We start from the raw sequence: 26,592 nt of genomic DNA, 5'->3' as shown, positions 1-26,592 counted from the left end.
TTTATACTGCAATAGTTCCTTGCAGAACAAGCCCCGCTTTGCCAGGTTAAGGGCTCCTGTTGCAAATTTGTAAGCTAAATAACAAGGTGTCATTATTTCGCTTGCTGAATGCAATACATGGACGGTTGTGTGTCCCCAGGGTAGAAAGCGTTTAGATCAAGCAGTTTACAAGAGCCAGGAATTCAGACACTGTTTAGAGAGTGAAAGGAAGAGAATTGGATGTAATTAATGTACACCTTTGGGCTGTTTTAGATTGCCTTTCTAAATCCTAACGTTTCTCCACATTCATGTTACATACTTGGTCGTTAGCGAGTTCTCATATACAGGGTAGAAGGAACACTGCAAGACACATGGCTACTAAGAAATATTGAGAATTATGGAAGTTTGGAAAACAAAGTTTAGAAAACATATGTACGCCATCCATTGCTGTACATCTTGTATTTGTATTTGACAGCTATTTCATAGGTTTTGTGTTGTTCCGCTGGGTATTATAAAATGTAGCACTTACTGGAGTGATCATGGAAGTTATAATAAAAATGAATGTGTATAATGAGCATTTTAAGTCTACCAGCCGGTTACTTACCTATAATTTTAGGCTTGCAATCTGGTTTTGCATTTGTGATCCTTGGTTTTTACTGTAAATATTCTGTGCAAAACCTTTGTACCAGAGAAAAGATGAATTACAGATAAGCTGCTGATTTGTACTTATTTTCTTGCTTTCAAAAATCCCAGATACATGCTTTAAACTGGCTGTTGTAAAAACATATAACACATTATTCTGAATTCATTTTTTTTAATATATATATTATATTTAATTTTAGGTTTGGAACAAAAGACAATTAACAGCGTATCCTGTTCTAAGATGGAATTCCAGTTTGCTCTCTTTATTGTGGGAATAATTGCATTTTCTGACTCAGCAAGAGGTAAGTGTGTGAATCGTAAGCACATCTGAGGATGCCTCGTGTGACTGAAATCTAAATACCCAAACGGTGTATATTTATTTTTCCAAGGTAATGGCATTCCTTCCAAAAAATACTCACACACTATTTTTGTTGTGTTTTCCTCATTTTATTACGCCACATGTGAAATAGCAAGCCTGGTGTCCTACCATGCATTGGACTTAGGCTCCAGCAGGCATTTTTTGTTTGATACGTAAAAAGGCTTCATTTAGTGTCGAGGTTGCAAAGTGGAGTTACAAACATAAAACAATGGGTTTAATGGATGGATCAGGACTGCCTCTCGCTCTCTCTCCTCCTGTAATCCCAGAGCCTGCTCTCTTTCTTTTCCTTAGTAAACCAAACAAACAATCCTGCTACCCCCCCTAAGTGACAAATGACAGTTTCCAACAGCCAGCACCTATTTTAACACTTGCTATTAGGAGATAATCACATTCAATAAACAGAATGTCTAAACAAAGTCAGCAGTTGTTTGATAGATAGCTCTGTTATCTTGGCCGAAGTTGAACGCACACTGGTTTTAAGGTATTAATAGATGTTGATATGACAGGACTGAGATTGTCCATATTGAGTACAAAGCACATTGGTACACATTAAAAATGGTAGCTATTGGGATTTGAACTGAAACTGCTTTAGATTTGTGTAGTGTACAACTTTAGGATATCCACGTGCGCTCATCAGGCTTGTATGTATGTTCATCTTTATTTATATAGTGCCATCCATGTACATAGCGCTTAACAAAACACAGGACATAATATAACACAAGGGGAATAAGTGCTTCAGACAAAGCAATAGGAAAAGGAGTCCCTGTCCCGAAGAGCTTACAATCTAAGCCTTCGGATACGTTTCAGGTTTCCAGCAATGTAAGCATTGGGCAATTCAAAGTATGGCTTCTACTTCTGCAACATAAATTGATGCTTCTGTTAGGTTCGCTACCAGTTCTTTGCCTTGCAGGTCACTCCCCACCCCTCCCCCCCTCCCCTCCCTTGGCTTTCACACTATTTTTTCACATGATGTTTTGCCTCGCAAGTCACAATTACTCAAGCGTACGTTTCAGAAGTGTGAAACGGCACAGATTGTAAAAAAAAAACACACACACCGAAAACCCCATACCACATCTGGCTTAGTTTTTATGTTGCTTTTCAGTGTTGACGATGACTAAACAGCTCTACAATCATTTCTAATTTGTTTCCTGATTTATCTGGGGGCATTTTAGGGTATTGTTTTTGATTTTAAGGTTGTGCTGCAGTGGGTATGGAAATGGGATGTGTGGCTTTGAGTCGCTGGGATTATAAAATTCACTCCAGTTGGTTTACAATAGGAATTTAGTTGCAGACTGTGAATTATACCCTACTGCAGGGGTGGCCGACTCCCATCCTCAAGGGGGCACCAAGGGTCGCCACGAGATGATTTTAATTCACACGTTCCTTATACAGTAGGGCAGGTGGTGGCCAACTCCAGTCCTCACGGGCCACCAACAGGTCTGGTTTTCAGGATATCCCTGCTTCAGCACAGATGGTGCAGTCTTCTACTGAGCCACTGATTGTGCCACCGGTGCTGAAGCAGGGATATCCTCAAAACCTGACCGGTTGGTAAACCTGGCCGGTTGGTGACTTTTGAGGACTGGAGTTGGCTTCTGTGTGAATTAAAACGGTCGCATGGCTGTACATTATTTCCACCAGACCACAAAACCCTGGTACAGTGCCGCCCATTAACCTGTGGTGGTGGATTGTAGCACACAACAAGTCTTCTGTCTTCCTAGTTCAACATATTCACCCCAGAATGTGTTTCTTTGTTTAATTTTCCCTCGCACATTTTTCTTGTTGGGAATGTTTTACTGCACGTGTGAAACATTGAGCAGCGGCGACTCTCTCTGCGCCAGCTCTAGCTGAAGGTTTACGTCGTGTAAAAGGACGACTGACTTTCCTTTCTGACGGATCACAGCTTTTTATTCGGGGAGATAGACATAACATGAACGTTACAAGTTGGTGCCAAGTACTGCTCCTAAAAGGGATTCCTTAAACTCCGAGCTTCGATTCTTATTCCTTTACTTGCAAGTGAATGTAAACATTCTACCCATTATTACAGGCGCAGCCTTATATAGCAGCTGCTCATTGCTGGAAGGTATGTTTAGTGTAAATGTTAAAATAATGGCATTTTGTTTCATATATTTTGTAAAAAAAAAATATATAATGGCATCTGAAAGGAGGTCATTAAATAAAACATTTCTACAAATTAGTCAATTGTTTTCCTCCAGTAAGGTTTTAAAGTCTTTACCATTATTATATATATATTTTTAAATATGTACTGTGCTGCCATAATTATAGGTATCTGACCCAGTTACTGTTGAATGTGGTTTTGCTGCTGCTACTATGTTGAGAAATGTTGACTGGATCCAACTACTTTGTCCAAAACGTGTCCCGTGCTTGAACAAAATCCGTGAATTGTAGTAATAATAATAATCATAATAATAGTTGTAAAAACAATTATTTTTAGCAGTTGTTTAATGTTTTCCATAATGTCCCGAGGTTATAATAAATTAAAAAACTGAAAAACATTAAGTAATATCAAGTTTAGGCTGTATCCCGTGTGTGTGTGTGTGTGTGTGTGTGTGTGTGTGTGTGTGTGTGTGTGTGTGTGTGTGTGTGTGTGTGTGTGTGTGTGTGTGTGTGTGTGTGTATATGTATGTATGTATATGTGTGTATGTGTGTGTATGTATGTATGTATGTATATATATATATATATATGTATGTATGTATATATATATATATATATATCTATATATGTGTGTGTGTGTGTATATGTGTGTGTATATATATCAGACCTAAAGGATGAATATAGAACGGGTTAATTAGGACTTGATATTCTATTTTATTATTTCTTGACACTGAAATGTTACAGATTATTTAAGAATTTGCAGTTTCAGTATTCAGTACAAAGTTCTCCACGCCCTCTCTAGAATATATCGCCCCCATAACATGAAGAGCATGTGCAGCCTTCTTCACAGTGCGGCTTTAACCTGTGTGAGGCAATGGATTTCTATAAATCCCCATCTCTCTTCTATGATGCTAGAAAGGCATTTTATTAGGTAGCAGCAGCTCTATCCTCAGAGGAATGGCTTAGGAGTCCTCTGAATGTGCTGCGAAGCTTAATGTAGGTGACAGATGTGTTGTGACATGAGTTGGAAAGATCATACTTAATTAGACCTGCTTAGGGTGGAGTGAAATTGCCTGTTTTATTTTCATAAGTGTAGTTATTTATATTTTTTGTTCATACAAACTCAAAACCAATCTCTTATCCATTTCATGAGTAGAGTAGTGAGTAGACGAGTGATTTTCAACCTTTCTTTAGTTAAGGAACCCTATAATTATTTTGTGAAATTCTGTGGATCCCCAACCCTTTCTAATAGCCCGTCTGAGATCAAATGCATTATAAGGAACCCCAATCCCCTCTCATATCGCATCTGAGATCAGATGCTTTGTAATGAACCCAATCTTTTCTAATAGCATGATCTGAGATCAGATACATTGTAAGGAAACCCAACCCTCTCTAATAGTGTGTCTGAGATCAGATACATTGTAAGGAAACCCAACCCTCTCTAATAGTGTCTGAGATCAGATGCATTGTAAGGAACCCCAACCCTCTCTAATAGTGTCTGAGATCAGATGCATTGTAAATTCTTCTGTATTTGTTACAAATTTCAAATAACCTCAAAATTGCAGGGAACCCTTAAGGGATGCCCGTGGAACCCAAGCGCTCCTAGGAACCCATGTTGAGCTACACTGGAGTAGGCCTACTAGTGGCGTTTAAGCAGGAACAAAAGGTGAGGGTGTTGGCAAGACTTCATTAGAATGGTTCACAATCAATGAATAAGTGATGAGCTATCACACTTTACTGAATAGCACTGGCGACAGTACTGTACAGTACCTCTCAAACGACGAAGGCCACATCATGGGAGAAGTTCTGGGCAACTAAATGTAAGTACTTTTTTCAGAGAAACTTATGTTTTTGAATAGTAGGTGACGGTGAGCTGGAACCAGTCGTTTTCAGAGTTTTTCAGACTCTTTGATAAAGCACCTAGTGCGTGAAACATGTAACAGGACTACTATTTTTGTGATTGCAATGTTGCCAAGTGGTCCCGTGAATATAACCTATTTTTATTAGCAATTCCAGTTTTGTTCCCTGTTTTTTTTCTGGAGCAGTGTTCTCCTTTTTCCTGCATGTTAGGAGATCTACCAACTAAATTGAAGTACTTTTTTCAGAGAACTGTATGTCTTTGAATAGAAGGTGACAGGGAGCTGGAACCAGTAGTTTTCAGAGTAAAAGGTCGTCTTTAAATAAGAGATTATTGTTTAGAAGATTATTAGATTGTCGAGCCATCTCCAAATGTGGGTGCTTTTTTTTAACATGATGACAATAAAGTAGGCTAAGGGAAGAAGGTAGGAAAGGGGAATTTCTAAGAGAAGGTGCCATATCACACAGTAAGAAGAGAAAATAAACAAGGTCGGACAAGTCCTCTATTGTGCCTACTGTATGTCTATTGGATCACTAATTTGTATCTGTTGTAATGGAGATACTGTCAATCTGTGTCTCATTACAGCTTTATGGGGTAGTCAATAGGACAATAAATTCACAAAATGCGTTTTATGATATATTTTGCCATCAGCTGCAATCTTTGAATATGTCCCATGGTTCCTCTTTGGTTTCTTCCATCAAGTTTTGATGAAAATTAGTTTTAACAAAGTATTTGTGTTCCCTCTAATAGTAAATGGTTAACTTAAGTGCCACATAAGTGTTGCCCAACTTAGGACCAAGGGACGTCTATCTCCTCCTAACATTCCTCTCCAGCAAACTAACATTTGAAAATGACAGCTTCGCACTGTGGTTTCAACTATTAATGGCATAACGAGTAAAAATACAGACTATGCCAAAGAAATCTTCCCAGTGTGGGATCTTGTTGGGTTCCTACAAAGTTTTGCGGAAGGCGATGGTGGTAATCTTGACATCTTTGGGGAAAAAGATAATCTTCTCATCCTTCTTATACTTTTTTTTTTTTTTTTTTAAAGTCATTGACCACTCATGCTCTATCTCATCTTTGCCATCGCCAATCAAATGAGGGATAGTTAATTTGAGAAATAAAAAAAAATAAAAATACTTAGAGGTCGGCAATATGCAAGAGTGTAATAGAACATGCTTTGAAGAGTCTCAATCTCTACAACACTAATGCTGTTTTATTGTAATGATCATATAGTAGAAGGCACCAAATGGATGCAATCCAGTTCACTTGATGTGTTTTTTACCGATTTCTGTGAACCCGACGTAGGAAATAAAAACATGTCTGCTTTTAGTTAATTTGGAAAAGTCTGACATCTTTCCTTTTTGCTTATTGAGTGCGGGTATCAAAGGAGCTCTTTAGCTTTCTACTTACTAGAAACTCCTGCGTATGTCTGATGTTTCCTATAAATTATTTTTAAAAGGTTAACTTAGAATAGCAGGCAAACATTGCAGCAGTTATTGGAACTGGGGAACTGTGTTCGAGAATAAAAAGTCTATTTCAGTGAACATTAGTTGAGACCTTAAAGCAGGGATGGCCAACTCCAGTCCTCAAGGGCCACCACCAGGTCAGATTTTAAGGATATCCCTGCTTCAGCACAGGTGGCTCAATCAGTCCCTGCTTCAGCACAGGTGGCTCAATAAGTCCATGCTTCAGCACAGGTGGCTCACTGATTGACTGAGCCACTGATTGAGCCACCTGTGCTGAAGCAGGGATATCTGGAAAACCTGACCTGTTGGTGGCCCTTGAGGAATGGCATAAACAGTGGCTTCATTCATTCTGACTGCCAAATTCATTAAGGATGTACCAGTTTACCAATGCTTATGCCGCCCACAAGACAGACTGCATTATTCAGTAACTTGCATAGAAATGTGATGAGGAGGGTCCTTTAGTGAATGGGTGCTCAAAGTGGGGGGCACGCCCCCCATGGTTGGCGCAAGATGTTTCAGGAGGTGAGCGGCGGTTGCAGAGGCCCCGTGTTCTTCCCCACGGCATTTAAATTAAATGCAGGGGTATCGTGCGAGGCCTCTGCAGTGTCTCCTACTTTGTCTTCAGCGACACAGAGTCAAATGACGCTGCAGGGTCACTTGACCCCGCAGCATCATTTGACTCCGAAGATAAGGAAGGGGGCGCGAGCCGGAAAGGAGGCAGGGGTGCGCAGGGGGGAAAGTTTGCGCACCCCTGCTTTACTGTGCACTTTGTATCAACTCAGTCATGAAAGTAATACTCCATCTTTCTGGCTTTTTATCTCTCTTTGTTTTAATCTTTTCTTTTGTTGCCAGATACCTAAACGGTCTTGAAAAGGCAAATATCCGCGTTTCATTAAAGTGTGCGTCATGTTCATTGTCATCAATTTTATTTTGATTTACGTATTGTACTTCTGAATGATCAAAATAATAGTTTTGGCACGTTATGTTTCAGTTTGTAAACTAAGCAAAGAAGGGTGGGTAGCTGTGATGGTGCTTTCTTCCATGTAGTAACAAAGGAGAGAGAGAGAGTACTGTAGGGGGTATGATAGCTTTTATTGGACCAACAAGTAGTTGATATGTTACAAGCTTTCCAACTTCTCAAGGTCCTTCATCAGGTAGACTAAGTTAATACATTCATTAGATTTGTAAAATTCTCATCTTGGACATGGTAATTTTGCTTTTCCTCATGTAGGAATTGTTTACTGAATCAAATTGGATATGCTGTGGAAAAGTAATGACCTTATTTCAGTGACCAGTTAGACAGGTGAAAGTGCTCTCAGTAACCTGTCACAAAAAGCATTGTCTTCTTGTCCAGTCACTTAATTTAGCTTTGTGCATAAACCTTTGAACTAAATGCATCACTATCCCTTGGGGCATGATCAAAAAAGCAATGAAATCCGACATACACTGTGGTCTTGTATTTTCTCCCTGTAAGTGTTGGTAAAATTGTAATATCCATGGGGCTTTAACAAAGTGACAGAAGCAAAGTCTATTCCTTGCAAAACAAATACTGTACCGGTGTTAGTTCTAAATGAGTGATATACGTGAGTTTTGTAAGAGCCAATATCTTGTGCAGGTATTACCAACTCTACAATCAGATCACTGTATCCCACAAATGATTTTGGACACTATCATTTGGGTTGATTATGCACAACGCAATTTATTTCTGAAAATTACATTTTAAATAGCAATCTCACCACAAAGTAGAAAAATAACAGCCATTGCTCTCAATTGTGGCTCAGTCAGTTTAATTTGTCTCTTTAACATTACCTCAGATAAGGCAGCACAGTATTTTGTAGCCCATAATTGGCCAAAACGTTCCAGATAGAGTGTCCTGATTGCGCGCACAGTACTTGTATACAAAAGTGTGTTGGAATCAAATATGCCATCATTTGACAAAAATATCATGCCCTCTATGCGGTACTTGTAGAAATGTATTACATTGATCGTTGACCTGAAATAAATGTGTGACAGATGGTATTCATCAAGTGGAGTATCAGCTACTGCCACTTTTTTTGATTGTATCCCTTACATGTGCCAGCACGTAGCTGCTTTTTGGCATTTCTCTGACAGAGAGAGAGCTGCCATTAAGCTTCAGGTTACCCTTCAAACCTGAGTCCGCAGAAACGATTGGGATTCTATTAGCGATGTTGTGAGAGCAGAGCCCTGGATGGCGATCTGAAGTGGTGTTTAACAAGTTAATAGATGCCGTCTGCTGCTGTGTCCATTCACATGTCTGATTTTCCCTTCCGACGTCGTCGGGGAAGAAAAGGGAAGAAAAAAAATCAGCTGTACGGTGTTTGGTTTGTTGCCCTGATTACACAGTCCAACTATTGTATCCCAAATGAAACAAGTTATCCCTCAGTGCTGTGACAATCCTAACATTTTTATTTCATCAAAAGCTCTTCAATTTTCGGGAGGAAGTCGGCCCTGTGACTCCAGGCTACTTCTTCCAGTTAAATGTTCGAACTAAATTTTTGAGTTTCGCAGAGAAAAAAATAAATAAATGTAAATTGGGAACAGAAACTTCTACGAAAAAGTCTTATTATGTTTCTCGTGATATATATTTTTTTTCCCCTGCGTAACTGTAGAAGTCCAAGTGGTTTCTATCTTGGCAGGAAACACAGTTATTTTCCCTTTTCTTCCCCTCCCCATCTGGCAAATTTATTTCATGAACGTTTTACGGAATCTTAGGTGTCCTGTCAAGAAACTGAGCAGCGGCTTAATGCAATAAATGTCAGAGAAAACATGACTCCGTTAGCTTCTGGGGGTTGTGTCTGGTCCGTGCACTGCTAGCTGAGAGAGAGAGAAAATGCAACGTTTGTGAAATGTTTTCTTCATTGCCCACAAATATGAGTTGATTCATATATTCGGTGCCATAGTGCTTTGCTATGCTGCCAGTTGAATTGTACACAGTGTCTTCTTGATAAGCATGAGGTCTTTTCCGTGTTGACTATCTTTTCACTATTTATTCGTTCAGGTAAATAAATGTCCAAAATGCTCTATTACCAGCCACCTGTGCTATGGATTACAGGTACCATAGGTACATATATAGCATAAAATATGTCTTAGTACAGCTTGAAGCATACTGTCGCATATTACTTATTTTTTTGCTTCTGGTAAGGCATTCATATTATCAGAAATTTTGCACATTCCCTGATATGCCGGTAAATATTAGAAGGGCATTTTTTTATAACACATTTCGCCAAAAGCATGCACTTACAGTAAATGGAAAGGATGTTAGACTGAAGACATCCTCTGATTAATTTGCTATGCAGATAGAAAAAAGTTAGAAACGGTCTCCAAGATTTTTGGGTTATTTCCCTTGCCTCCACACAGATAATAATGACGTATGACAAGGGCAATATAAGGTTAGCATAATGCCAAGTTAGAACATGGGACGTGAGATATTCGAGACTGACCTGGCAAATATCATAAATATTTAAAACCAGAGACAGAACATGAAACACAGACCGAGCTCAGTGCACATCCAGTGAAACACGGTACAGTGCCTAAATATATATGTATAGATATCTATTAAATAAAATGGTCTTTTAGTTTAACATTTTGGCCAAAGAGTTGTAAGCCCCTGAGCCACTACATAAATACCCAGAGTGGTTGTGAGTATGACAGCATACACTGAATAACTAATCTCTGCATAGATAGATATATACAAATATAGGATTGTTAGCATTTGCTTATTTTCTTTCTCATTATGTTGTATTTCAATAAACATGAATCTTATCTTATACAAACTCTGAGTAATCTCTCTTTATAATATTCTTGCAATACCCTAACATAAGGGTGTGGGACCATTTTCTACAAGGTATGAAATTGAGATAAAGTGGTTCTGCTTAGGGCAGAAAATAACATATTGCAAGACTTTACTTGGGAAAAGAGGGTGTGGCATTTCCTGACCCACAATACCTGGTTGTGTAGCTAGAGAAAGCTTAGTTATCTATAGCTACAGTGTATACAGTATGTGACTACAAATGCATTTTATTGGTGTTGGAAAAACCATTCATGACATTTCATATACGATCGTTTTGCTAAAGTAAGATAATATGGGGTAGATCCTCGGAACGCCGCTAATTTTGACGTAATAACGTTACGCTATTAGGACGTTATTTTTGTTATTATTAACGGGGATCCCCAAAGCTGATGAGATTAGAAAAATAACGTCTGTTCTTCAAAGTACCAGCGCTATTAACTGTGAGTTTCATGTCTCAGACACACGTTCTCCAGTACACACTGCATGTGCCTGTTGGTCAAACTTTAAGGCTCATTATTAAGCAGCGCTATTAATAGATTGTAATGCGCATTACCAGAAGCTAATACATTTCTCAATATTATAACAAGATCATCATTTTTACACTTATTAACTTTTTCACTTAATGATATGGTATATAATGTAATAATCAGTGGTCGACAAATCACCAAAAAAATTACTCGCCGAACAAAAAAAATCTACTCGCCATCTAGTGTACTACACGTGTGCTGCTTGGGCCAATAGGAGCTCGCAACGATGTTAAATCCACTCGCCCGGGGCGTGCAAATGTATAGGTTTGTCGAACACTGGTAATAATAACTGTATAAAGTATGGATTTACAATAATGTATATCCATACATACCTCATTATTACATTATATACCATATTAGTTCACACAAAATTCACGTTAATCATTAAAAACCATAATACAATTTATGATCAGTTTCAGACATTTATATGATCCCTTATATATACAGTGGGGAGAAAAAGGTAGTGATCCCTTTAGGATTTTCACGTATTTCAAACCTAAAATGCTATTAGATCTTAATCTAAGTCCAAATAATAGATAAAGATAACCTGTTCAAATAAATGACACGAAAACATGATACTTTTTCAATATTTATTTATCCATAAAAGATTCAGCATTCAATATCCATGTGTGAAAAAGTATGTGAACCTTTAGTCAGTACCGGGTGGCGCCCCCTTGAGCAGCAATTACTTAAACTAAGCGTTTCCTGTAACTGCTGGTCAGTCTCTCACATCGGTTTTGAGGAATTTTGGCCCATTCCTCCTTACAGAACTGCTTCAACTCATGACCCACTTTCGGTTCAGCTTCAGCTCACAGACGGATGGCCTGATATTCTCCTCTAGAATCTTCTGATACAATGCAGAATTCATGGTTGTGTCAATGATGGACAGTCGTCCAGGTCATAAGGCAGCAAAGCAGCCCCAAACCATCACACTATCACCACCATGCTTGATGGTTTGGATGAGGTTCTTCTGTTCGAACGCAGTGTTTGGTTTTCACCAAACATAACGTTTCTCATTGAAGCCAAAAAGTTCTACCTTTGACTCGTATGTCCAGAGAAGATTGTTCCAGAAGTCTTGTGGATCATCTGTGCTCTTTGGCGAACTTCAGATGGGCAGCAATGTTCTTTTTAGAGAGCTTTGGTTTCCTCTTGGCTATCCTTCCGCTGGCAACCTGCTTCGCTGAGTTCCTCTGCAAGTGAAAGGGTAGGCTGCCACTATATCAATCATACTATGAATGTTCAGAAATACGTTTAAAAATAATGTAATCGTTTTAATAAAAATTTTAAAAAAAAAGTGAAAACAACATTGAAAACGAAAAAAAAAACAAAAAACATAATACTGAAGGTAGGAGTTTGGATGACACTGGGGACAGCAAGCCAAAGAGCAGTGAGAATAAAAAGACAAATGGGAGATGGAAAAAAAGGAGGGGAAGGAAAAAAAAAAGGGGGTAGAGGGAGGGGAGGTAGCAAAGAGGTGGATGAATGCCCCCCCAAAAGGATTGCCTTTGTGCACGTACGCTCTCCCAAGCTTGCCGCTTGGGAAGACAAACACAATTTACTTTGAAGCGCGCTCAGCAGCAGTCAATGCGCACACACACACACACACACACAGACACACACTCAAAAATAGCCCTGATCCACACCCTCCCACCCCCTCCCCTGCTCGTGCTTGCAAAATTATGCAGGACACCCTGTGCTCATGCTTGGAGAGTTGGTGATGTCACCGCTCTCCGCGGCAGCGTGGACGCAGCCTAATTTTGCAAGCGCGAGCTGTTGAAATATGTAAGTATTTAGACATATTTGTATTTACAATGTATACCGTTTAATAAAGGTTTTTTTTTTCCATGTGATTTTGATTACATCAGGCAGGGGGGGGGGGCCCGAGAAATTTCGTGGATGAAAAGGGGGGCTCGGCATAAAAAGTTTGCCTAAGATACTAGGCCAGATAGAGATCAATGTCCTTCTCTTTATGTCGGCAGATCTAGGCGAATGATGCATTTAATCCAAAATAACTTCAGAAACAAAAGAAATGTTTTCTTCTTTCCTCTAAGAGGAGACACGTGAAAGTAAAAGGAAGTGAATGTGTAAATGATGCATAACTGCAATGCAATAGTTTCTAAGTCATCAGTCTGCTCCCGTTAAAACTTGGTATTTATTTAAGATGGCGGTCATTCAGTCCTGGCATCAGTATTTACCGAGCGCTGATGGCTATTTTGTAGAATAACGTTAACCTCAGTGCAGCAATCCCTCCTAGAAGCAAGGTGTCCTCAGGGCAATTACATGTCTATGGGGGTTTAAAGCCAGGGAATTGTTGCCCCTTTTCAACCAGCACATTTTTATTATTTTTAATGGTGAATTAAGTAGAAATAGCCTTGTTCGTCCAGTTGTGGCTAACACGGCTATTTCTACTTAATTCATGATGGAAGATACCGCATGTAGCCGCATGAAAAAGCAACTGACCAAACGGATATGACATCTGTGTTAAGCTCCTGGAATCTCTGTAAATCAGTATCGCTGACACCTGAGGGAGTGAGAGAGAACTCTCCAAAGCTTGTCCTAGAATATCCATTGTTAGTCCCAATAAAAAAGGTGTCACTGTGCCATTAAGTAGAGTTTGCACAGTCAGAGCCCCCTTTATGCCTCTCATTTAAGGGAGACTCTGGGCTAAGGGTAGAGGAAACACTTGATTGATAACCCTCCCCCAATTCAGAGGCCATAAAGACAGAAATCATTTCCAAATGTACAAAAGGAGCCAAATATTTGCTTTAAGTATAGTTACATGTGTTTGAGAAAGCCCATTAGATTGTTAAAAGGTTTTCAGATCAGCTGTTAGGGATTGCAGCTTTAATGTGATGAGACATTAATGATGCACTAATCTCTATTTCCCTTAAATGGAAGGTAATTCATGATTAACGGTGTATTACCTCATTTTAGGACTTTACCACTCCTAAGACTGTTACTAAGTACCCCTTAGCCCTGTTGGGATACCCAATGTCTGTCCAAATCCTTCCGCTGTATTTACCACAACCACTTCTGATTTCGTATTCGCCATTATTACTGTACGTACTTATATAAAACTCCCTATTTACAGTTGTTTGGCATTCCAGCCGTCCTACTGATCCAATATACAGGCGAGTACTTCTGCATTAAAAGGTAGTGAGAATGGAGCTATCCCTGTCACAAATCACTTGTAATATAAGGGGAACATTGCAAGACGGAAGTAAGTATTAGTTGGCGCGTAGCAGAGATGGATGAGCATGTACCTTCAGTCGTCAGCACGATAATATCAACAGTCTTTAGACCTCTGAAAAGCCGGGTATGTAAATAAATCTGAAAGCACTGCACAGTTGAGAACAGAGCTGTTTTATTTTCGGTGAGCTGTCTTGTGGTGGAACCAAAGTCATATGAATGGGTTGATAGTTCAGTAGAAAAGAAGGCTCCAGTCCAGCTTCCCTCTCACTGCCTCTTCTGCCCGGGGAAAGCAATGTGACGTGTTGGCAGTTTACGTTCCCTGAACGTAGTAAACAAATCCCAGATGACAAGACAAAAGCAGTAATTAGGAACATAATACCATCACGCTCCTTTTTTTTGTGAATTAATTAGTTTGGGTTTTACAGCCCAGCATGAGTTTACCAGATGTTTGTTTTTCCTAAACAGTTTTGATTGAGTGAGAGCTATAAAGCCACTGAATGAATGGGCAAATATCTGTGAATTACTGAATACTATCTTACCCTGTTAAAGTCCTCACATGCGTATTCATTGCCTGCCAGGTTCTGTCATCTCAGTGGGCTACTCTTTGGTTATTGTAAATGCCTGAATGCATTTTGCTTTGGCAATTAAACAGCTCCATTGTCCTGTCAATCTGACCACTTTACATTTGGCTGATGGATTTAGCAGCCCGCCACTCTGTAATTTGCCATTCTTTACTTGTCAGATAATAGTTATTATTAGCAATAATAACTTATTTTTTTTTATTATAAAGCAATGCACTTTGTAAAGTAATAACGTTGTGTAACAATGCTTTTCTGTTGTCCCCCCCCCCCCCCCAGTGATGTTTATGAATATAACATCTTTTCTTACAAAGAAAAAAAAAACCTCTTGATTAATTTGGACCCGCGTCCTTACACAATATCACTAAATTAGCCTTTCTGTTGATCTAGGACTTGGATGAAGAATGAATCTATAAAACATATTTGCAGTACATAGAATCAATGTAAGGATTCTCTTTCTTTCCAGCCTTTCTCTCTCCTATTTATTCAGGTCTGGAAAGGGTTTGTGGACATACATTCAACGCAAGTGTTTGCAATCTTTGCTGTGACTGGCAACTCCATAAAAGAATGTACATTTACAGTGGGACTGGCTGTAACATGGTGGGTTGGGTGCCTATAGCAGCCGCAGTGTGTTTGCAACCTTGCAAGGGAGAGTGACAATCAAGCATTTGAGTCACCTTATTGAGAGTAATGTTTAATACATAGTATTTTATTTATTTATAAAATGTTTTACCAGGAAGTATTACATTCAGAGTTACCTCTCGTTTTCAAGTATGTCCTGGCCATGACAAATACATGCTTACAAATACATGGTTACATTAAGTGAGCAAGGTTATACGTTATATACAAGACATTGCATAAGACACCCTGTGGGCAGCACTCGTTGCATGCAAAGATGAAATGGTGATAAATTTAAAATTAAAATACTTTAATTATATTTTGTTAAAATAAGTGTCAAAATCGTTGAAATAAATGGACAACTGACTGGTAACACAACACAAAAACAGACAAAAATATACAATACTACAACTGAGATCCACCTTTGAAAAAGCGCCCCAGCGAAACGTGCGTCAGGTGGGAGGCGGCTACAGGACTGACGTCATCACGTGCTGACGTCTCCATGCCGGGCAGAGGGTGAGAGGCACTTTCAAGTGCCGGTATGCGCGCGAAGGGAAACTGTGTCTACATACAATAGACACTTGGTACGCGATTAGGTACCTCCTGGCTGCAGGATTTTGAGCAGGTAACCAATATATGTCAGCGTTACTCTGCTGTATTAGCTCTGACGAGGGCTCAGTTAAACCGAGAGAGGTGCGGTATTTATTTATTTACCTTACCTTACCCTGAGCGCGCAGGTGTAGCTGCTGTTGATAATTGTATCATTGCGTGCATCCCTTCTTCCCCTCGGCCCAATTTGTATGTGTTTGCTCACTATGAAATCACAGTCTGTCATTTTATTTACTACAGTGGCACATTTGAACTAGGGGGCCATAACTTGATACGGACTAGATCCGTGCCCCAGAGCTGAATACTATATTTGTAAGCTCTTGTGCACTTAGCTAATGACAGCTACTGACGGGTTACTGTATATTGTGAGGTAACAGCAAGCGTGTTAAAGTGGCACATTTGAACTAGGGGGCTATAACTGGATACGGACTAGATCCGTGCCCCAGAGCTAAGCATCACACTTTGTGAGCTCTTGTGCACACTATTTATGAACACATTGCCTATCAACTATATCTATCCATAGCTAGGCTTGCTGCAACCCTTTACTTAGGGACCCCTCACAACCATAGTCTTCTCAACCCTGTAGGCTATCCAACTACTATTAGTGAGGTTTCACTCGATTGTTACCCATTTTGTATTGCATATTGCCATATACTTTTGCATGGTTAGTCCACCGTCACCTGTATTTATTTTACAGGCTTTTTAACCTTGTCATTGCTGAACTAGGGGGTTGACTATTTTGTCTTTGATTGTTCATCTCTAACTCTAACTCTTGCTAATTAGCAACTAGGTGGCAATTCCACCTCCCCCCCCTGGATCTCAGTTGTAGTATTGTATATTTTTGTCTGTTTTTGTGTTGTGTTACCACAGTCAGTTGTCCGTTTATTTCAACGATTTTGACACTTATTTTAACAAAATATAATTAAAGTATTTTAATTTTAAATTTATCACCATTTCATCTTTGCATGCAACGAGTGCTGCCCACAGGGTGTCTTTTGTTTTTTAGTTACAATTCTGTTCTCTCCCCTTATTGCACCGTTGTCGATTTTACTTTATTATAGGCTGATGCGAGGGTTTCTACCCCTTCCCCTTCCCCCATTGTTGTATCAAGACATTGCATACACAGTTAGAGATAATATATAATATAGGCGTATGTAACAGTTACAGACCAGATTAAAATGTGAGACAGCTTTAGTTTTGAAAGAGCTTAGACTGGTGGCGGCTGTGAGGGTCTCCGGTAGAGTGTTCCAGTTGTGAGGTGCACGGTAAGAGAAGGAGGAGCGGCCGGATACTTTGCTGAATCTTGGCATGTGCCCGCGGCTTCCTTTTGCTGGCCCCCAGTGTGTCATTTTCTGTAAGTGGATAAGGCCTGTCCAGCGACTGCCTGGTGAATACAAGTCGCACCTAGCTCATATTTGAACATCATTGAGTTCAATGATCAGGTTCTGCAAACATGCCCCTTGTACAACAAATGCAACATTTAATGACCCCACTGAATAGGAGGCAGTGTAAGGCACATCTAAACCATGCTATACTATAAAGGTCTTCTTTTAGGAGAGGCATTTGTTAAGACTCTTTCAGTGCCTATGTAATTGACTCTTGTTTATCCTGTCCGCCCTTTCCCCTCAAGTTTATTACCACTGTTTGGCCAGAGGAAATGAATTACCATAATTTACTGTTTTTAAAACAAGACACATTCTGAACTCCCCTTCCACCTCCGAGCATGTTTACAGAGTCTGGGTCCATTTAAAGAGAACAATACCGTGCTTATGAAGCATAGAAACCAGGAGAAATGAATTGCTGGAATTCGCTACTGCAAAGTTTGAAGTTCTGCTTACTTGCCTTTGCAGGATAATATAGGGTTAACCCAACAATCATTGTACAACATAGCTGCTAAAACTCACCTAGAAAAATGTCTGGGAAAGTGTGAGATCTGTTACCAACATCCGCTTTTTTCCCTTTCTTTTTAACATGTCACGTCCTTCAGTGACCCGTGACATCGCCCTGGCTTTCTTGCAAGAAGGGGTTAATTTTTCAAGTTTAAGTACTAGCTGCAGGATCTAGTACGGGAAATGACCTTATGCTTCCTGATCTTGTAAGGTGCCTGGAGTTTGGAATGGGCTGGGAAGATTTATTAGGACCGCTGCATGTTTAAAGAGGCAGCCCTGCTAAGACATGTAACAGCTTTTGGGAACCATTTGAAATGGTTTCATCATTTAAGAAACTAGCGGGGTCATGTTGCTACAGCAAGAGGTGAAAATGTAGTTGTGCCGCTTACATGTTTAATAGAAAGGATAACAGTGAGGTTTCCCCTTTTTGTATGTTAAGCAGAACTCACCTGTAACCTCTCTTATTCAGTTTGCATGGCTGTTTGCCTCCTGGGTTCCCCCCCCCCTCCTTTTTCAAGTAATTTCCAGGGCTTTTGCACAAATGGGCAACTATGCAACATGTCTCAGATAGTGACTGTAACGAAATAAACACATGCAGCAGGAAACCATTAATGCGGAAGCCAAAATGCAACATTGGATAAGTGGAACTCTTTGTTGTCTGCGTATGGAAATAACAAATGACCAGTGTTTTAGTGGCTGGGTCACTGTCCGTTGTGTTTGTTACGGAGACGCTAAAGTAGGGGTGGCCAACTCCAGCCCTCAAGGGCTACCAACAGGTCAGGATTTCAGGATATCCCTGCTTCAGCGCAGGTGTTGCAGTCTTTGAGCCACCTGTGCCGAAGCAGGGAACCCCTGAAAACCTGACCTGTTGGTAGCCCTTGCGGACTGGCGTTGGCCTCCCCTGCCCCAGTACTCTCTGCAGTATTGCAGATGCTTAGAATGCAGCAGGACACCGCAGGCAGGGGTCTGCTGGGAGCCTAACACAAGCCACGCCATGTGCTCCTGCTGTATGTTTGGGGTCTTCAGACATTTTAGAAAAAGCATGAATGGATAGAAATACCAGTTTGGGACTGAACTCTGACAATCTTTGCTGCTGCTGCTACAGACAAAGATTTGTGGAATTTCAGGGTAATTAGGAGACAGTGAGCTAAAGGCGGGGAGTAATGTAAGGTCAGGGGTAGGAGACCTGACACCCTTTACTAGCAGGTCTTGAAACAACAGGGCAGATGCCTGGTGAGGGGTCTTTCTGTCCTCTCTACACTTTTCTTTTGACAGAAAACACGTTGCTTGCCCCCCAGCTGTTTCTTCTGTCACATAACAAATGAGATGCTGAAGAGCAACTCTTGGGATTGAAGAGCGCTGTTCTCTTTGTGTGTTATTTTGGGAGACACAGGTGTTGTGTTATTGGTGAATAACCAATGCAGTGGCAGCAGGCATCCATAACTGGGTTTTTACGTTCAGGGCGATTCCGCGCTCTTGGTCTGGGCACGGTAGTAATACATTTGCCTTATTTATTCAATAAGGTGAGAAATAGGGAAACACGCAATGCATTAACTTGCAGTCCTACCAATGGAATTTAATAGATCATTCGTGGGGTGTTGCCTCACTAATCACCATTCTAAGTAGGGGCTTATGGGGCAGTTCCTCAGAGCTGCGGTAATCTTAACTTAATAATGCTACGTTCCTGAAATAGCGAACGGACGTTATTTTTCATCTTATTAACGGGGATCTTCAATGCTAATTAGATGCAAAAATAATGCCTGTTCGTCAAAGTACCAGTACTATTAACAGAGATTATCATGTCTCAGAGATGCGTTCCCCAATACACTGCCCATGTGCATTGGTCAAACGTTAAGGGGTGTTATTAAGGCAGTGCAATTAACCGAGATTTTCATGTGTGTTACCAAAAGCTAATGCAAATCTTGTTGTAATGTGAAATGTATAATTTTTCCACTTAACTTTTCCACTTAATTATATGGCATATAATGTAACTATGACTGTATAAAGTATGGTTGTACAATAATGAATCCTTCATTTTTATTAATGTAGAATTAAAATAAATGAATGAAGCACATCCTTCATTTATTTTAATTGTACATGAATAGAAATTAAATATTAATTTATATTAGATTGTAAGCTCTTCGGGGCAGGGACTCCTTTCCCTAAATGTTACTTTTATGTCTGAAGCACTTCTTCCCATTATGTGTTATTTGTATTATTTGTTATTTATATGATTGTCACGTGTATTACTGCTGTGAAGCGCTATGTACACTAATGGCGCTATATAAATAAATACATACATAATACATACTGTTGAGATATGTATGAATATACATTATTGTACACCCATGCTTTATAGCAGGCCTGCACAACTTGTCAAGTGAGATGGGCCGAACTGCTCCAAGGAATACAGATTCGGGCCGCACGGGTAAAATCATCATCATCATCATCATCATCATCATATCTCCCCCAGCATCTCTCATCCTCTCCCAGCACCCCTCACCATCCTCATATCTGCCCCAGCAACCCTTATCCTGATATATATCTCCCCCAGTACCCCTCATCATCATCCTCATCCCCCAGTACCCCTCATCATCTTCATCCTCATATCTCCTCCAGAACTCCTCATCATCTTCATATATCTTTCCCAGCACCCCTCATCCTCACCCCTCATCATCAACGTTTGTGATTCCCCCTCTCTCACACACCCATCTCTCCCCCTCACCCATACACGATACTCACCCTCCACATCACACACAATACCCCCCTGCAGACCACATACATTCCACCCCCCCTGCATCTCACATCCCCCCTGCATCTCACATCACCCCCCCGCATCTCACATCACCCCTCCTACACATCATCCCTCCTGCACATCACCCCTCCTGCACCTCACATAACCCCCTGCACCTCCTCACCTCAGCCCCTATACCTCCTCTACACCTCACCTCACCCCCTGCACCTCACCTCACCCCCCTGCACATCACCCCCCCTGCACATCACCCCCCCTGCACATCACCCCCCTGCACATATCCCCCTGCACCTCACATATCCCCCTGCACCTCACATATCCCCCTGCACCTCACATCACCCCCCTGCACATATCCCCCTGCACCTCACATCACCCCCCTGCACATATCCCCCTGCACCTCACATATCCCCTTGCACCTCACCTCACCCCCCCTGCACATCACCCCCCCTGCACATCACCCCTCTGCACATCACCCCCCCTGCACATCACCCCCCCTGCACATCACCCCCCCTGCACATCACCCCCCCTGCTCATCACCCCCCTGCACATCACCCCCCTGCACATCACCCCCCTGCATATCACCCCCCTGCACATCACCCCTCCTGCACATATCCCCCTGCACCTCACATATCCCCCTGCACCTCACATCACCCCTCTGCACATCACCCCTCCTGCACATATCCCCCTGCACCTCACATATCCCCCTGCACCTCACATATCCCCCTGCACCTCACATCACCCCCTGCACCTCCTCACCTCACATCAGCCCCTACACCTCCTCTACACCTCCCCTCACCCCCCTGGACCTAACCTCCCCTGCACATCACCCCTCCTGCACATCACCCTTCCTGCACATCACCCTTCCTGCACATCACCCCTCCTGCACATATCCCCCTGCACCTCACATATCCCCCTGCACCTCACATATCCCCCTGCACCTCACATCCCCCTGCACCTCACATCACCCTCCTGCACCTCACGTATCCCCCTGCACCTCACATCCCCCTGCACCTCACATCACCCCCCTGCACCTCACGTATCCCCCTGCACCTCCTCACCTCACATCAGCCCCTACACCTCCCCTCACCCCCTCCACCTCAGATCACGGCGGCAGAGCAGGCAGGACTGCACGCGCTCGCAAGCAGCGGGCACCGGAAGTGCCACACTGCTAGAGCGTGCAGTCTTGAGAGCGGGTTGGGGGGGAAGAGGGGGAGCGCGGGCTCGGGGGAGCGGACTCGGGAGGGAGGAGGAGGAAAGCCGCCGCCGCGGGCCACACAGTGACTGCCAGGGCCGCGTGTTGTGCAGGCCTGCTTTATACAGTCATTATTACAGTACATACCATATTAGTTGACACAAACACATCACTTTAATCACTAAAAACCATAGTATATATAGTTTACGATGTGTTTCCGACATTCATAGAATCCATACATATATCTTTGTATGACAAATGTAGCTTTTTGTAATTAAATGGTTAAGTCCTATACTCATTACATTGCTTGGAGGCTGTTCCAAGAAATCACTCAAAGCGCCTCTCTAAGCATAGATGCCAATCATTTGGGATTCAATCATTAAAATGCGACAGCAGTTATTACATAATATTGACTTTTTCATTTGAATGGCTGGTTTTGTGCAGTAATTGTGCGATAGTTAATAAAACCCCAGTGACCCCTCTGGGTCACTACATTTTCCCCACACCCTGGTCAGTGCCGTCTTAACGCATGGGCATACTGGGCAGTTGCCCGGGGGCCCCACGAGCATAGGGGCCCCATGCTAATCTATGCACAGACCAGAATGTAACACTAATTTTCCGGTCACCCGCCTCAACATTCAAATCTCCCGCTAAAGAAGGAGAAAAATGACGACTTGTAGCGGAGAGTTGGCATGCCTGCATTCGCGAGAGACATTTTGCCGTTTTTATTGCTGGCAATGTTATGGAAGCAGAATATTGTAATGTTTGCCGGGAGGCAATTAACGGTTTTGTTGGAGGTACCAATAAATATAAGTTTATTTTATCGATAATTGGCATTTTTATTGCTGTGAGTGGTTGTGTAGGCAGGGCCCAGTGCACTGCTTTGCCCGGGGGCCTATAATGCTGTTAGGACGACCCTGGGCGCTCCAGACTATGCTTCGGGTTACCACCCTTCATTTCCGACGACCCTTCACCAGTTACCTTCCCTTCAACTGATTCCGACATAAATGCAACACCTCTCATTTCCCATATTAGGATAGTCGTCATGTGTGCTCATTACTTTGCTTGTATCCAAGTCCAACTCTCATTAGCAGCCAGCTTAGGATGGGCCCTTTATTCTCTACTCCTCCCGGGCTCCTTTTGCTACATGAGCAAAATAGCAATGTCAAACACCTTCAATATATAACATGTACATCGACGATATACCGTACAAGGTTTCCTCAAGAGCAAGAAATAAGGCCACCAAACAGGTGAAGACTCCTTTTCAGTGGTTACACAGGAGAGGAAACAATAGCACCCATATTTAACTTTGTAAGCATGTAATATGGTTCTTGTAAGATGGCAAATCATTATATACCCAGTGTGCTATTGCTTCCTGTTTTAAAGCAGCAGTCCAAGCATCAATCCAATCCAAACAATGATAAGTCATTAGCTAAGTTGCCGATCGATCCATTCTCCTGTGATTGATCGGCGAAGATTCGGCTCGGGGGTTCACTAAATGTCAGTGCAGCAGAAGAGGACCAAAGATGCAAAGTTCTGTGGGGAAGAGCATGTGACCAGGCAGTCACTAGGTGCACTACTAGAGAGAGTACAGGACTCAAAAGGAGTGTGCCAAAGCCTGTTTCAGAAGAGGAAGGGGATGTGACTTTGTACTGTAAAATGCTTGTTAAAAGTGTTGTACCGAGTCCTCTAAATTGAAGGGTACCGGGTACCTGGGGAAAAATAGAATTTTTACCGGGCGGGGTACCTGACCGGGTAGCATTCAATTACCCGCAGCCAGCGGTGGAGGGTGAGGAAGACCACTGCGGAGGGTGAGGAGGACCACGGCGACATCGTGGGAGCAGGCAGACATCCTGGTGGCGGTGGGAGCAGAGGACGTCCTTGTTGAACCGGTGGGAGCAGCGGGAACACATCACAGCTGAAACCAGTGGGAGCCGGGGAACATGTGATCGAAGCAGGAGCACAACCAGCTCCTCCCCGGCTGTCCAGTAGTAACCGTCTCCCACCGGCATCAGCTGTGATGTGTTCGGTTGCTCCCGCTCCAGCTCAACAAGGATGCCCTCTGCTGCCACCGCCACCAGGATGTCTGCCGCTGCTCCCACGATGTCGCCGTGGTCCTCCTCACCCTCCGCAGCGGTCTTCCTCACCCTCCGCCGCCGGCTGCAGGCAAGTGTTCTGCTGCTCTGCCCTGCCATTGTCCAAGAGGAGGATCGAGGGAGCAGAGCAGAATGCAGAAATTACCCAGCACCAGGTCCCTGCCCCTGGTGCCGGGTCCGAGTAATATCCGGGTATCGAAAAAAGTCCCGGGTAAGCCGGGTACTGGGGTAATTACCGGGTACTCGGTACATCACAACTTGTGACATTATAATACATTCAAAATATAATTCAGAGTTGTTTAAAAAAAAAATAATGCTACAAGTATTTTCTCATAGTACAGAACCGATTTTTTTTTGTTTTTTTAAACACACACGTGGAATATTGCTTGGTCTGCAGCTTTAAAAAGCGAATGACATCCACTAGCATTTCCATGAGGTGCTTTGTTTGGTAGAATTCACTTTTCCCTAACTTGGCAAGCTTTTCGCCTTCATTGAGGTAAACGAATGCAGCTTCTCTTGGAGTTAAGGTCTCTGTTCTATCCCGTACTTACAGTAGAAGATTGTCACATTTTTTTTTTAAAATGAATACATTTTTCTTTATTTTATAAGACCATTCGTCGGTGCCCTGGTGGTTTCCACCCGTTCCCAATTTGACAGTTTCCTGTATTCCCTCATGTGAGGGTCTCCTGTTCCTCGCCATTCAATATATTCTGTCTGCCTCGCGTCAAGTTCCTGCTCCTCTCATTACGCAGTCTTCCGCAATCACATATTCAATTGGGTCTTTGTTGCTTTAGGGTTCCATTACTTTCCTTATTCTGGAATTATTGGACAATTTGTCCTAGTTAGCCAATCATAATAGAATCTTTGTTTTTATGCCTGGAAATTACCATCTCATGTCACCTATACTTCTGGAATGATGTTTGCTTTAAAAAAAAAAAATATATATATATATATACACAATATTTTAAAAACCAGTTTAACACCGAGACTTGTTGTATGCAGTTCATGAGGATGTGGTAAGTCTGTGTCAGGGTGCTCAGAATGTCAAGTCATTTAATCACCCTATAGTCTAGTAACTACAGAATTAGCTCACAGCTCCCCGACCTCAACCACACGTCCCAATGAAATGTAATGGAAGAGAGACGGCTCGAGATAATTGTAAACACCTGTAACATTTGGCCTGTGCATTAAGTGTAAAGTATGACAAGCAAATTAAGCCCAGATATGAAGTCGAGATGGTGTATTTTCACATTACAGTCTAACTATAACAGAGAATGCACTTGTTTGCTTTTTGCTTTTTTTTAAACACGTCTGCAGCCAGTTGAAATCAGGTAGTGGCTGGAGGCTAATGGGATATCCCAGCATACTTTTCATGTGATTGAAAGAAGGCTTAGAGGCCGTACGTACGTAGGCGCCTCTGGGGGAAACAAAGGGCTGTTTTTCTTGTTGTCGCTGTTTTCGGGGGTATCATTTGGCACACTGTTAAAGGCATGTGAAAAAGTCATCAGATAATATTGTCCCTCAGTTGAAATTGACTTGGCTGCCCAAAAACATATTTAAATCTAAAAGTACAGATGAAAGCAACCCCCCCAAAAAAAAAAAATGTACAAAAAAAAAATCAATGCACACACAAATTCACTAAACCTCAACATGTCAACATTATTATTATATATTTGTTACTACTAATATAATGCTGGATTAAAGCCTGCAAATCTTTAACTATTATTACTATTTCATTTAAATTGGGGTTTTATTTACATCATTTGGCTAAAGCATGATAAGCTTGTCCACCAAGCCAAGGTCACCCACAGATTAGGCAAGTCCTAACTTCTAATTGAATGATTTGTTATCGTGGCCTCTGAGCTGAATTCCTCCGGATTCTCATTTTTATGGAGGAAGACTCTTCTGACTCGAAAATGTAAATATATTGTATGTCTGTATACCAGCAAGTGGGTGGTTAGGGAGCTTAAACCATTAGAACAGGGGCAGGGTGTCAACTTCAGTCCTCGAGTGGCACCAACAGGTCAGGTTTTCAAGATGTCCCTGCTTCAGCACAGTTGGCTCAATCAGTGACTGCACCGCCTTTGCTGAAGCAAGGATATCCTGAAAACCTGACCTGTTGGTGGCCCATCAGGATTGGAATTGCCCACCCCTGCATTAGAAGGTGGCCACCAGCCTTCCAAAAATACACATGGAACTTTAAATGACAGCGCCATTGTAAGACTGAGGTCCCAGTGACTGCTACGTGCGCTGTGCATTCAACCTCCGCTCCCGCAGTCAGGCCGGTCCTAGTTAGTTAGTTAGTTTCAGGCAGGCAGGGAAATTTGACCTCAAAGTTTGCGACGGAAACCAGTCACGCCCCCTCCCGTCGCAAACCTTCCCTCAGACCGCAGATCACGGTGTTGCGCTGTGCACGCGCCGCAGCCCCCCCCCCCCCCCGCCGGGCGCGCGTGCCACAGTGCTGACTGGGGACTCACCCTAAAGGTGCATTCTGTAATGCGCAGTTACAAATAAATATTTTATTTGATGTAAAATAGAGGCACACTCAATTGTTAGGCTCTTTAAAGTATATAACATTAGCTTGTTTTTGTTTCAATAAGTAAATAAATTAGAGTGAAATAGTTTAAAAGAAATTCTGAATGTTTTAAGGAGAGTTAATTTGAAGAAAAAAAAAAAAAAAAAACGTTGTAAATTACATGGCTTAGAAAAGCAAGTGACATTTGGTTTGGTTTAAAGGCTGTCAAAAGTAAAACCACAATCACCATTCCATCTTGGTGCTCATCTCTGCAACAGATTGAAGAAAATTTGGTTCATTCTTCACTTAATATTTTACTGTGTGTGTGTGCGTGCAGGGGGCGGGAGCTAGGGGTGGGTTAGGGTGTTTGTGT

The 26,592-nt window shown here is 41.9% G+C and overlaps 1 protein-coding gene across 2 annotated transcripts in view; it reads left to right on the top strand.

Moving 5' to 3' along the window:
- FGFRL1 (fibroblast growth factor receptor like 1) overlaps positions 1–26,592 on the top strand; it is a 196,941-nt gene that overhangs the window by 2,943 nt on the left and 167,406 nt on the right. For both annotated transcript variants that reach the window (XM_075571428.1, XM_075571435.1), the window contains exon 2: positions 822–923. In XM_075571428.1, the coding sequence (XP_075427543.1) occupies positions 822–923 (102 nt within the window). The remainder of the gene's footprint in view (positions 1–821; positions 924–26,592) is intronic.

The sequence above is a fragment of the Ascaphus truei genome, chromosome 1 (assembly GCF_040206685.1).
Source record: "Ascaphus truei isolate aAscTru1 chromosome 1, aAscTru1.hap1, whole genome shotgun sequence".
Taxonomy (NCBI): Eukaryota; Metazoa; Chordata; class Amphibia; order Anura; family Ascaphidae; genus Ascaphus; species Ascaphus truei.
Note: the sequence above shows the minus strand (reverse complement) of the source record. Positions and strands in the feature narration are given on the sequence as shown.